Here is a 12,326-nt window from a genome sequence, read left to right as displayed (position 1 = left end):
TGCAAGCCCAGAAACAAAGCAGCCCGAAAGCGCACGGCGGGGAGCTTGAGTGACGGGGCTGGAGGTGCGGGCCGCGGAGAGCTCGCGGGTCCGCCAGCTGCTGCCCGGCCGGTGGCGGAGGATGATTTAAGCCGGCGGCCGGGGGCGGGGGCGGCGGCGGCGGCGGCGCGCATGCGCACCGGGCAGCCCGCTCCGCGGAGGCCCAGCTGCCGCCACCGCCGCGGCCGGCGCTGGAACCGCGGGCTCGCCGCCTGCTCTGCCGGGCGTTGGGGGCCGGGGACCGAGGCTCCCGGGAGGTGACAGCGAGCGTCCGGGCGGCCGGGGAGTGGGGGGAGAGAGAGAGCGGCAGGCGGCGGCGGGAGCGGCTCCGGGTGCCCGGGCCGTGCTGGCCGGGCGGCTGCGCTGAGGAGCGGAGGCCGAGCCCGGGACGCGCCGAGGGACTGCGGGGCCGCGGGGCCATGGATGCGGCGGCGGCGGCGGCGGCGCGGGACGGCGGGAGCCCGGCCGCCAGCAGGTGAGGAGGCGGCGTCCGGCGCCACTGCAGCCGCGGCGGCCTCGGAGGAAGAGGACTCGGCGCCGCGCGCCCGCCGTCGTCGTCGCAGCCCTTCCTGTTGGGATTATCTTGTGCTCCCCGCTCCTTCGCACCCCGCGATCGAAGCCGCCGCCGTGCTTCAGCGGCTCGGACTCCTGCCCACCCGGTGCCGCCGCCGCCGCCCCGGGGGCCTCGAGGAGACACACGGACAGGCGGGCAGGCGGGCAGAGCCCCCCTGGGCGGCCAGACCATGAGGAAATTCAACATCAGGAAGGTGCTGGACGGCCTGACCGCAGGCTCGTCCTCGGCCTCGCAACAGCAGCAACAGCAGCAGCACCCGCCTGGGAACCGGGAGCCCGAGATCCAGGAGACGCTCCAGTCCGAACACTTCCAACTCTGCAAGGTGAAGGGAGCGCGCAGCCCCGCCGAGCTGTCTCGGGAAGATCGGGGTCGTTTGAGGGGGCCGCTGGGCAGGACCTGGGAGCGCGAAGGCAGAGCGCGCCAATAGAGCTCAGAGCTCTAGGAAGGCGCCCCCCACCCCTCCCCGCCCTGGACAGACGTGCCTTGATGGGGGATTTGGGCCAGAGAGCCCCTACTTCTTTTAGTCGATGGCTTTCCTTTTTTTCATAAAAAAAAAAAAAAAAAAAAAAAAAACAATCATTTCAAGGCACCCCAAGCATACCGCCCTTGTCTTTTAATTCCCACCCAGACACTGGTTGCAATGGTCTGGAAATACTTTTATATTCGCGCATGTTTTATTATCTTCCACTGACGTCGAAATTTTCCAGCCCCGTGTGATGAACGTCGTCTGTGGGCAAGGCAAACCTGTTCAACCAGATCTTTTTTTGCGCATCACTTTTTAGAATGCGGGCGAGAGGCTCCCCACCTGAACTCACAGGATTTTTTTCAGCTTGTTTGGTTAAAAAGTTAGTGCAAAGGGATCTTTTTCTTCTCTCCCTCTCTCTCTCTTTCTCCCTCCCTCCCTCTCTCTCTCTCTCTCTCTCTCTCTCTCTCTCTCTCCCTCCCTCCCCCCTCCCTCCCTCTCTCTCTCTCTCTCTCTCTCTCTCTCTCTCTCTCTCTCTCTTTCTCTCTCTCTCTCTTTTCCCTGTGGATGGCACGATGATTGCAGCACAGCCCTGTAATTCAGAAAGAATGATGCAGCGGATTAATTCCCCAGCTGCAAGAGAAAAGCACACGAACCTCTGTATCCAGACCTGCCTGTCTCACAGATAGCTATTTGGCCCTTCCTATGTCGGGGGCTTACAAGCCTGTGTCCAATTTTTGCTTTTACGTCCTAAACTTATTCCAGCCTTAGTGGAACACCGTGAGATTAATTTTTGCAACCATTTCCATCGTTAGAATTGCAAATGTGGATCCTGAGGTTACTGCTTCTTTGACTAAATTCTTCCATTAGTTTCCTGACAACTTTTCCTTAGAAATCCCGTCCCCCCCCCCCCCGCCCTTAACATTCAAATAAAGCTATGATGTGTATGATTTCTCTTGAGGTGCAACACGAATCGCCTTTTGCAAGGGTTTTACAGAATTTTGAAGCACTCCAAACTTGAGTAATGTGGCATCAAACGGAATAGTATCCGCTATTCATAGGGAATCGCCCTCTGTGGAGTTACTAGCACTGTAGCAAAGCAGGAGCTTAGGTAGCTTTGTGCTCCCTGGTGCTGTGATCCTTAGAGTAGAGCCCCCCCCCCCCCCCAATCCTCAGCTCCCCCTTACAGTGGTAAGTTCCGAGGTGTGTGCTTTGTGTCAAGTGTATCTGGTACCAAGTCTAATGCTCCTGTGGGCTGTTCTGTTTTCGGATTTTGCCTGCTGCCCTGGTTCCTGTGACGTCACGGCCCATCCCCAGACTGTTCGCCATGGATTCCCCTATCAGCCCTCAGCCCTGGCCTTTGATCCCGTACAGAAGATTCTGGCAGTAGGAACTCAGACTGGTGCTTTAAGACTGTATCCTTTCTTTAATAAAAAAGGAAAAGAAAAGAGAGAAAGAGAGAGAGGGAAAGGAAAGGAAGGGAGGAGGAAAGAAAGAGAAGAGACATTTTTCTTTGCTAGCTTTATATCCCCAGTCCTTCTGTATGGCTCATTTCATCCTGGTTTCCCCTTCGGGTCTGTATTATAGGAACTCCTGTAGTACTGGCTTTCCCTTATTCTAGCTATTTTATAGGTGGCATGCTGTTGTAAGGAGGGCTCCAGACTCAAAACATTAGGCTAAAGTTTGTTGTAGTAACTAATTGTAGTGGCTCCGAGACCCTGAGGGGAATACATGTGCATGTATTAGGGGATTAATGCCCAGTGCCTGTGCATAAAGTTGGGAGAGCAAAGTATGGTGAGTATCAGCACAGTGTCAGCTGCTTGTCAAAGGTTGTGTGTGTGTTGAATTAGAAGCTGGATTTGAATTTGATTTGTTTCCCACATGTCTACCCAGATTTAAAAAAAAAAAAACATTAACCAATGATAAATTGCCATATTAGTTTGCTATAAGAAGAGCTAATATTTCTAGAGATTTGTATCTATTACTTAGATACAGATGTACTATGGTGACAGACTTTGCCTTATGTTGTCTATTTGCCTTATGTGTAGCGAAAGCTACTAAGTGCATTCGCATGTAGACAAATAGCGGGGTTTTGTTCGTTTGTTTGTTTTGGCTATATGTGAATTGTAGAGCTTTGACATAGGGATTTTTCAGATTCTTCACAAGAATTTTTCAAGAACATCTTTCTGGTCTGAACAATGGAGACTTTCTGACTTCCTCTTTTATACTGTTTAACTTCAAATAAAATGTGTGATTGCTTTCACTCTGACATTTAAACATAGTTGGCCAGCCCATTATTGAGATGCTAGGCTGGTAATAAACCCGCAAGCCATGGTGTGACCTCACTGGATGGTATTGTTGACAAAGAATGGGGGGGGGGTTGTGGGAGGGGCTGGTCCTATTTACATTTCTGGGTTTTCAGCTTTTGATTCAGACTCGAATCTTGAATCTCACTGAGGATCTTTAAAAACGTTTCAAAGTTGTCCTTTCTGACATCGCAGTACTCCTCACATTTAACTCTGAGGATGCTGTCCTGCAGGCACGCATGACTTTTCGGGGAAATGCAGAGCAAACACATGCAGGGCAGGCCAGTCTCTAATGGCAGAGCCTGAAGTTGGTGCTTTCTGCCAGGGGCATAAACTACTCTTGGCCAGGCAGCTAAACTGTTGAGACTAGAATGCTCTTTGACTTCAATTGCTTAGATGTTTTTGTTTTTACAAAGACATTCTATTTTAGTTTTGTAAAGATAGGAATAGTTAATTTTCTCAGAGTTCAGCGAAATTCGGTTTCAGGGCCACAGGGCAATGTTCTAGAAGGACTGTTTGGAACTGCAGTATTTTGCCCTCCGAAGGAATTCTGTTATGTGACCCAAGGAAAAATAATGAATTTGATCAGTTAATTTTAGATTCTGTTGATTTCCTTTTGAAGGGGTTTTCTTTTTCTTTCTGTTTTCTCTGGCCTCAGCAGTTTTATTATATAACTTTTTAACAGACTTTTGGTATTTAATATATGTGCCACCAGAAAAACTGACTCTAAAGCATTTGCAGCCATTTGTCTTACAAACACCTTAAACTCTAATTTTCATAATTAGCAAGTGGACCCAACAGAACGATTAACATGCCAGGTCTGGAGTAATTGTTAGTTCAAAGGATCAGGTGTCCAAAATGGTCACCCACACGGGCATTTTGGGCTCATATGTCTTTTTATGGTTAAACATTAGTGAGTCGAAGCCAACTTCCTGTTCTAGCGGCGCTGTCACTTTTTTCTAGAAGTTGCTATGTTTGAAATGAAACCCTGAGAGCGGTTGACCAAGGCTCTTCTGCTCTCTCCCTTTAGAGCTTTGTTCCCACATTCTAGACTGGCAAATCAGCTTGCCCCTCCTGTGAGGGTAGAGTACCGGATGAGCCTAGAGCTTTGTCTATTGTGACTCTGATTTATAATGGAAAACCACAGAGGCCTTTTCAAAGTTTAACAAACGTATTAGGTTGTTTTTTTTTTTTTTTTTTTTTTTCTGAGTTCTTTGAAACTAGACAGATATCTAAGTGTATACATTTTAGAACTCCATATTGGGTTAACTTGCGTATTTGTTGCCAGCCTGCCCATTGTCGTGTGTGTTCTGGTTCCCTCTTTCTAACTGGTCTCCTCTAGTCCTTGTGTGCACTCTCATTTTAGACTTTTATTGTCTAGAATATGTTTTCCCAAAAAGGTGCTTTAGGGAAGAAGAATACTTCTAAACAACATATCATTTGCTTAATTATATAGCAAAATAATAAATAGCCGTTTTGTTAATGGGGTCCCTTCATACATGATGTCAGTGTAGCCCGAGTTGACTGACTGGCTTACGTGGAGTTGAAAGGAAAACACATCCAAAAGACTGAGTAAACTGTTTGTGATATCTAATGGTGACATTTAAGGCTAGTGAAAATTGAATCCTTAAAGAATAGCTAACCTATATTGAGGCAAAATATCTAATCTATTTATTACATTAATGCCCAACACATGATGGATGATACCACTTTGTTTCATCAACCGTCTTGGCCTCTGAGGAGGACATGAAGTTGTCATGTGTTTACTGATAAGAAACAAGAAAACGTGATTTTATGTACCAGGTCATCATATGATAGTGGTGTAATTTGTCTTCCAGTATTTGCCACAGGGAAATAAATAAAATCTGATTTTTATGCGTAATCTAGATATCGGTGTCAGAAAGAGGCCATTACTAAAGAATGTAGGAGTTTTAACTCATTGCGCTATTGTCTGTCTTAGACCTGGGTCTCGAGTGGATTTGCACATTGCTTCATCTTAAGTTAATGTGGCCCTGCTCATATTTTAATATATATAAACAAGGGGTGGAGCTAAAATTAGGGCATTTTATCGTTATAGTTAAAGGACTAAGGAAAACTAGAACTTGTAATTTGCGGAGTGTGCAGTAAGAGAGGAAATATCAGATAACCTCCTTTCCTGTGCTCTTGATTTGTTCAAAGTTCAGGGTACCGGGCAGTCTGTTTCCATGAGGCGGGCTCTTCATTTGCAATGCAGTGTTGCATGCTGGTCCCTGTATCTGGAAGCTCATTTTTCAAGGCATAAGAAGGCCACAAATACTGGGTTGTAGACTGCCTGAACTCTAGTTCTTGCCCTTTTTTTCTTTTATAACATGTTTCAAAATGACTTATTTATTCTTATTTTTTATGAGCATTGGTGTTCTGCCTTCTTGTTTGCCTGTGTGAGGGTGTCAGATCCCCTGAAACTGGAGCTCCTGACAGTTGTAGGCTGCCTTATACGTGCTGGGAACTGAACGGGGTCCTCTGGGAGAGCAGCCAGTGCTCTTAACCACTGAGCCATCTCTCCAGCCCCGATCTTGCCTTTTTTCAACCAGGAATTGGTCTTTCTCTTTAAAATGCAGGTGTTGTGTTGGATGTTTCATTTAAAGGCAGATGTGTGATTTCAGATTCCCATGAATCTAGGCAAGTAATTCAAAAGAAGTGAGTATATGACCCTTCTTGCTCCAATCCAAGGGCTGGAATTAGTCAAACATCGTCAAGCATTGCTACAGAAACTTGCATGGAGATTTACTGTCTCCACAGAGTCAGATCCTAGATTAAACCCCAGGCCTTGATAAGCATTTCTATGCATCCGTAGATAAGGATACAGAATGGCAGGAGTATGAAGAATTGGAAAAGCCCCGTGCAGGAAAAACTGTAGGCATCACCATGGTTTGGGAAATGATAGTAGATTGTGGGAATGTTGGGGGAAAGTCCTGATTAGGATAACGATCCTAATTGAGTTGAGAGTAGAAACAAGCTAATTAGAGGGCCGGGAAGATAGCTGGGTTAGCAATGTGCTTGCTATGCAAGCCTAAAAATCCATGTACAAGCCAGCAATAGTGGTGTGTACTTGGCAGGGCAGTCTAGGAAAATGGATGAACTTCAGGTTCCAGGGAGAGACACTGTCACAAACAACAAGATGGACAGCTTCACACGCACACACACACACACACACACACACACACACACAGTAAGCCAACTGAATTTTAGCCCGGAGGTGTTTTTGCCCTGGAAGTCATTTAAGAAGATAAGATGATGTTTGGCAGGCAGAAAGTATTTAGTCAGGCAACAGAATCATGGGCGAAAGACCCGAAAACGGGAAACCCCATGGGTTACCATGACCACACAGGTAGTGATATGAGTCTCGTGGACCCCCACACAGATGTGGCAGGCAGAATGGGCACTGGAAAAGGGCTTGGCTGCTTTCTATGAAATCTCAAGGAGTGAGTCAGGCTGCAAGTGCCCAGGAAATTACAGAACAGAAATGGATGAACATTGAGTTGGAAATGATGTCACTTTCTACTTTACTGCGGTGCCTTTCTGAGAAGGCAGCCTCGGCTGCTGCTGCTTTTAGCATGAGAATCTGATGTGGATTTATGTTTAGACAAAACTAGATAGATAGATATATGGATTTTGAAATTGAATATATGGATAGAGTGATCAGGAGCTGGTCGGCTTTGGGGATCTGTTCCGTGATTCTCAGTAGTTGGTAGCAGGTTGGACAGTTTCATTCTGTGGGTTTGTTCAGGACACTAGGAAAATTGAAAACTGGCTCTCACCTACTAAAGGTCAGCTTTTCTGCCAGCTTGACAACTCTGGGCGCACCTTCAGATGTATCTGATTGCAAAGCACTGTCCTCAGTCTGAGTTAAAAAGGAGTGGATAACTCACCTCATGAGATGGTCAGGGCTCACTCAGTACAAGTAGACACGTGTAGGTGTAGCAGCGTTGTTTGTTGAATGTTCCTCTGTGACTGCCATTATTGTGAGAGTTCTCTGTAGTTTTTATTTTCAGTTTGTCCATTCATGTGTTCCTCAAATACTGCATGAGAAGCAGCTCAGTGCCAAGCCTTAGAATGCCCCCGCCCTTTTTTATTGATGAGTTTTGTAGATGGTGCAGCCTTTGAAAGAAAAGTTTTTGAAAATAACTGGGTTTTGCTTTAATTGTGCCCTTTATTTTAATGTTTCCATGTTTGTGGATGTTTGCCTGCATGTTTCTGTGCACTATTCGTATGCCTGGAGGCCAGAAGAGGGGCATAGTTGGGAGCCACTGCGCAGGCTGGGAACTGAACCCAGGTCTAGGAGAGCAGCTCGTGCTCTTAGTCTGTTAGCCATGGCCCAAGCCCAGTTTTGCCTTTTAAATACCTGGACTATTCTCAACCATAAATTCGAAAAGTTGCTATAGAGGTAAAAATAGCATACATAGTAGTTCTTACATAACTTAGTAGTACTTAATAAATTAATATGTAATGATTTTGTGCTTGTGAAATAGTCTTAGAAAGTTTTGGCTCCCTGCTTATTGATGTTATTTTTTCATAACATAATTATACCACTGAAAGAAAGATTTGGGAAAGACTCTTGGTTTGAAATAATTAAATAAATTAGTCGAGATAAACCAATGAGATAAACCAGTTGACAGCCACACTTTCACCTGGTCTTCACTTTTCGGGGTCGCCTTTGTTTCTAAGCAAGCTCTTGTCACTGGGAACAGAGCTGTGTAGGAGAAGTAAGCAACTTAACACACATTCACATCTCATGTCTGTTCCCTGTTAGGAGGACTTTGATTAAAGGGATGAGCGAGCCCCATGTTAGCTGGAAGGCATGGTTCTGAGGACACTTAATTAAGAAGCAAAAAGTAAGGCTGTTTAGAAACAAATCTGCAGTGCATTTGTGTGTGTGATGAAAAATAAAACATGGACGTATATAAATTAGAAATAACGTTAACTCTGGGAAAATCAAGTCTGTGCTTTATAAAAAAACTATTTCGCTTTAAGTAAACTGGCTTATTTTGTTCAGATAGTCTGTTTCTCATTTGAGCTTCAGCATAATTCTTTCTAAAATTACCATTGCTATTCTAAAGGAGTAAAATAAATTCTAGAATTGCCTTACTATTAGACTAGTGTTCCAGTCTTAAGACTGACTCGTATGACAGGTGAGGTGGAACTTGGTGTGTTTGTTCCTGTGCTGTGTGTGAGGAACTGGAGAAGGCTGCCTTTGAAGGATCCTGCTCTCTCCCTGGAAGGTTTGGGGTTCTTTGGGCTGTGTTTGCCTGGAGTGATCAGATGAGCTGTCCTGATGCCTGTCACCCAGGATGAAGTAAGTGTTTGACTCCGTCCTGTTGTGGCCCTGCTTTGTTTTGTGTTCCCTGAATACATTCCTAGTCCTTCAGTAGATGAGTAAGTGTTTGCAGAAGAGGTCAGGGAGGTACGTGCCAAGTCAACACAGCCTGCATGCTGAACACTGATTTGGCAAATACTTGGAACATTTGTAGTGCATTTGGTAAAGCTTGCCTTTCTTTTGGGGGTGTTAATAATTGAGATGTAAATTTACCTTTTAAAAAGTTCCTAATTACATATAGTTTTACCCATTTTTTTTTTTTTTTTTTTTCTTTCCTTGAGGCAGAGTCTCACTGTATAACTCTGCCTAGCTTGGAACGCGCTGTGTAGGATGGCCTAGAACTCAGAGACTTGCCTGCCTCTTTTTTCCAAATGCTGGGATTAAAGGTGTGAAACACCAGGCCTAGTAGTTTTATTAACTAGTATGGAGACTGTCTTCCTTGACTTGCTAGTGTTGAATTAGTTCTAGATTTGGTAACAATAGAGTAACTTGGAAAAGTAGTTACTTTTCCTAGGCATGTGTATGTATGACTGAACTACAGGGTAGAATACCATTAAATAGAAGGCATTCTTTGCTGGTTGTGCAATTAATTTGGCTTTAATGTAATATGGTGGAAGAGGCACATTATTTACAAAAGGGCAGTTTGTTATCAGACTGTTAGTATTGATTTTCTTATGGTGCTTTAGTAAGTGTTTTCTGAACTGTTGACATTTGGCATCTCAGAATCCATATACTTAGCATTGTGGGATTGCAGAGGAAGGGACTAGTTTTGGCTTAACCTGTACATTTCCCCATGTGCCACCTCTAGGATGTGAATGCATTTATTAAGGTAGAGCTTAAGCCTGATATATGCTATGAGCCTCTGAGGAAGCAGAGGAATCATTGACATCACCCTTGTTTTGTGTTAAATTAGGCAGTCTCAGAAAGCCTTGGTCCAACTGGCTTTGAACTCCAAACCCTCCTGTCTCTACCTCATGTCTGTGTGCTGGAATATGCTTGTGCCACTACACATGGCTCTGTGCCCTCCCCTTTTAAATGTTGACTTTCTATGAGGATTAATGAAATTGTAATCACAGAAGATTGCCAGAAAGTACTTGAAGGGCCACTCCCAGTAGACACATGTGAGCTAGATTATTTACTGCGATAGAGGCACGATGGCATCTGAGCTCCATCTCCTGTAACGGGGTTCTTGACCCTCCTCTGCAGGGGAAAAAAAAAGTCACAGTAGCATTATCTGCATACATTTTCCATTTTAATGTCTGTGTAGAGTTTAGATGCACAACAGTCATCCAGTTTCAGATTTAGTAATTCTAAGTGTTCTGCCTTTAAGTTTTTCTTTTTTTATTTTAAAGAAATTGTGATACTAATTCTGTTTATTATCTGTCTTTTTTTTTTTCTTCTCCTCCTCCTGCTGCTTCTTCTGGCTGTGGGTGGAAAGGAAGTTTAAGAGAAGCTTGGAGATGGGGACACAATTGTTAACATTGGCTACTACTCAGTATTCCACAATGGGCATTGTGTTTATGGTTTAGTGAGGCCTTAATCCAGAGCATTCTTTTCATTGTTTAAATAATTCTTATGTTTAAAGCTTAGAATCACTGTCATGTGCGTGCGTGAGTGTGTATGCGTATACATACATACATATATAATTTTTTTCCATTTGATTCCATGCCACCTGTAGGCACCTTTTTATTAAACATTAAAATCTAAGTTTCTACATTTCATTCTTTATTACATATATTACACGTCTAAAATTTATCAGTGTTACTATATGTGAAAAGTTGTAGCATACTCCAAATAATAGCATATTAAACAAATCAGCTAGTATCTAGACATTTCTCTGGAGCCCAGAAGTGAGAAAGTATTCATTGTACAGTTGCCCAAATCAAGACAGAGGGAGCATTTAAGCTCTCCTCAGCTCACTCGGTATGTTCACTAGTTAGGATTAACTGTGGGTATGAGCACTTGTACACACATATTCAAAGTAGTTTCTGTCTCCTCTTTGGGAGTCAGCAACAGTTGTTAACTAGTAATGTTTGTGTTTTGTTTTGTTTTGTTTTGTTTTGTAGGGGGCTGGGAAACCATATGGTCTTTGTAATAAATACTAATTCTTCCTGCATGTAACTCAAAACTTGCCATAGACAGTATATAAAGGGATGAATATGTTTCAATAAAGCTTTACTTCCGAAATCGGGCAGCAGGGGGCAGGCTTGGCTGAGATGGAAGTTTGCAAGGCTCAGCGCTCATTGATCAGCATAGCTTACTTTTGTTTTCTTTGTTCTTTTGGTTTTTTGAGGCAGGGTCTCTCTGTGTAGCTTTGGAGCCTGTCCTGGAACTCAATCTGTAGACCAGGCCGGCCTCGAACTCACAGAGATCAGGTTGCCTCTGCCTCCCAGGTGCTGGGATTAAAGGCGTGCACCACCACCACCACCACCACCACCACCCAGTTCTGTCTACCCTACTTTCAAAGCATGTATGTGGAGGGATTTCCAGGTAAGAGTTTCTGCTGACATTTTTATATTTAAGTGTATAAATTTTACCATTATGCCAGTTCACACGAAAACTTTTAATAATTAATAAGCCATTTTTTTAAAAAGTGTCAGGAAATTCTTAGCAATATTTAGCATTCCATATACAGAGTTGACTGATTTTCAGAAGTGCTTTTTAATACTGAGGAAGGCATTCATGATCTTCCCATTGAATTATAATTAGTATAATGTTAGTATAATAGTAAAGCTATTCTTTTTAGCTGACCTTTGGGAGTAGCTCTGCATTCTGCATACAGATACATCCTCACAGTATCCTTTTACCTCTCATTTTCAGATGTTTGGGTTTATAGCACTTGGGAAGTTAATAGTTTTCATTCTTATAATAGATATATATTTTCAGATGTATAGCTTTAAAGATAAAAAGAATGAAAGAAATCTTAGTAAAATATCATGACTCCTCAGATATGTGCAAACTTTTAATAGAAATAACTTTCATTTACGAAAAAGAAAAAAGAAAAAAAAACCCTGAAAACTGAATAGCGTATTGAAAAACAAAAACTCACTCATAGGCTCCTAGAAGCAAGTTCATGCCCTTGGGTATCTCTTGAGGACAGTATGTTATATTCATATCTCCATGAAAGACAGCATGTAGCATGTGGGCCATTAATTGGCAACTAAAGCCAAATATAAAGGTGTTTTATAGAAGCTCTCTTTGCATTGTTTTCTGGTAGTAAATGTAGATTTAAATTCAGAAAATCACAATTTCTACTTGCTTTCAGTTTTTCAAACAGTACTAATCCTTTTCAAAGGGTGTGTCTTTCGTGTACGTTGAAAAGTGGCAGCATTCTGTGGGTGTTTATTTACATTTCTCTGTGGTAAGTTTTAATGCATGGTAATCTGCAGTATGTGAGATTACCTTGCAATGGAGAGCATGGAAGCTTTTAAATAAGTAGTTGCTGATTTTGATTTATGCTGTTCTTCATTTGAGAAGTGAGGTTTGCTCTAAGCACAGTGTAAATTACAGAATAGAGCGAGCCTTACAACTTCTCTGGTCATTATCAAATCATTTCTTTTCCACTAGAGTTCCTTTTCTTGTGGCTTTTGA

The 12,326-nt window shown here is 43.6% G+C and overlaps 1 protein-coding gene across 4 annotated transcripts in view; it reads left to right on the top strand.

The window, feature by feature from the left end:
* Window positions 1–742: 742 nt before the first annotated feature.
* Window positions 743–12,326, top strand: part of Stxbp5 (syntaxin binding protein 5) — a 104,262-nt gene continuing 92,678 nt past the window's right edge. For 3 of the 4 annotated variants that reach the window (XM_051206118.1, XM_051206116.1, XM_051206115.1), the window contains exons 1-2: window positions 743–935; window positions 2,394–2,491. In XM_051206118.1, coding sequence (XP_051062075.1) covers window positions 783–935; window positions 2,394–2,491 — 251 coding nt within the window. In that variant the 5' untranslated portion in view covers window positions 743–782. The remainder of the gene's footprint in view (window positions 936–2,393; window positions 2,492–12,326) is intronic. The other variant, XM_051206117.1, reaches the window with a different exon arrangement.

The sequence above is a fragment of the Phodopus roborovskii genome, unplaced genomic scaffold, assembly GCF_943737965.1.
Source record: "Phodopus roborovskii unplaced genomic scaffold, PHOROB, whole genome shotgun sequence".
Lineage (NCBI taxonomy): Eukaryota > Metazoa > Chordata > Mammalia > Rodentia > Cricetidae > Phodopus > Phodopus roborovskii.
This window is presented reverse-complemented; position numbering and strand designations above follow the sequence as displayed.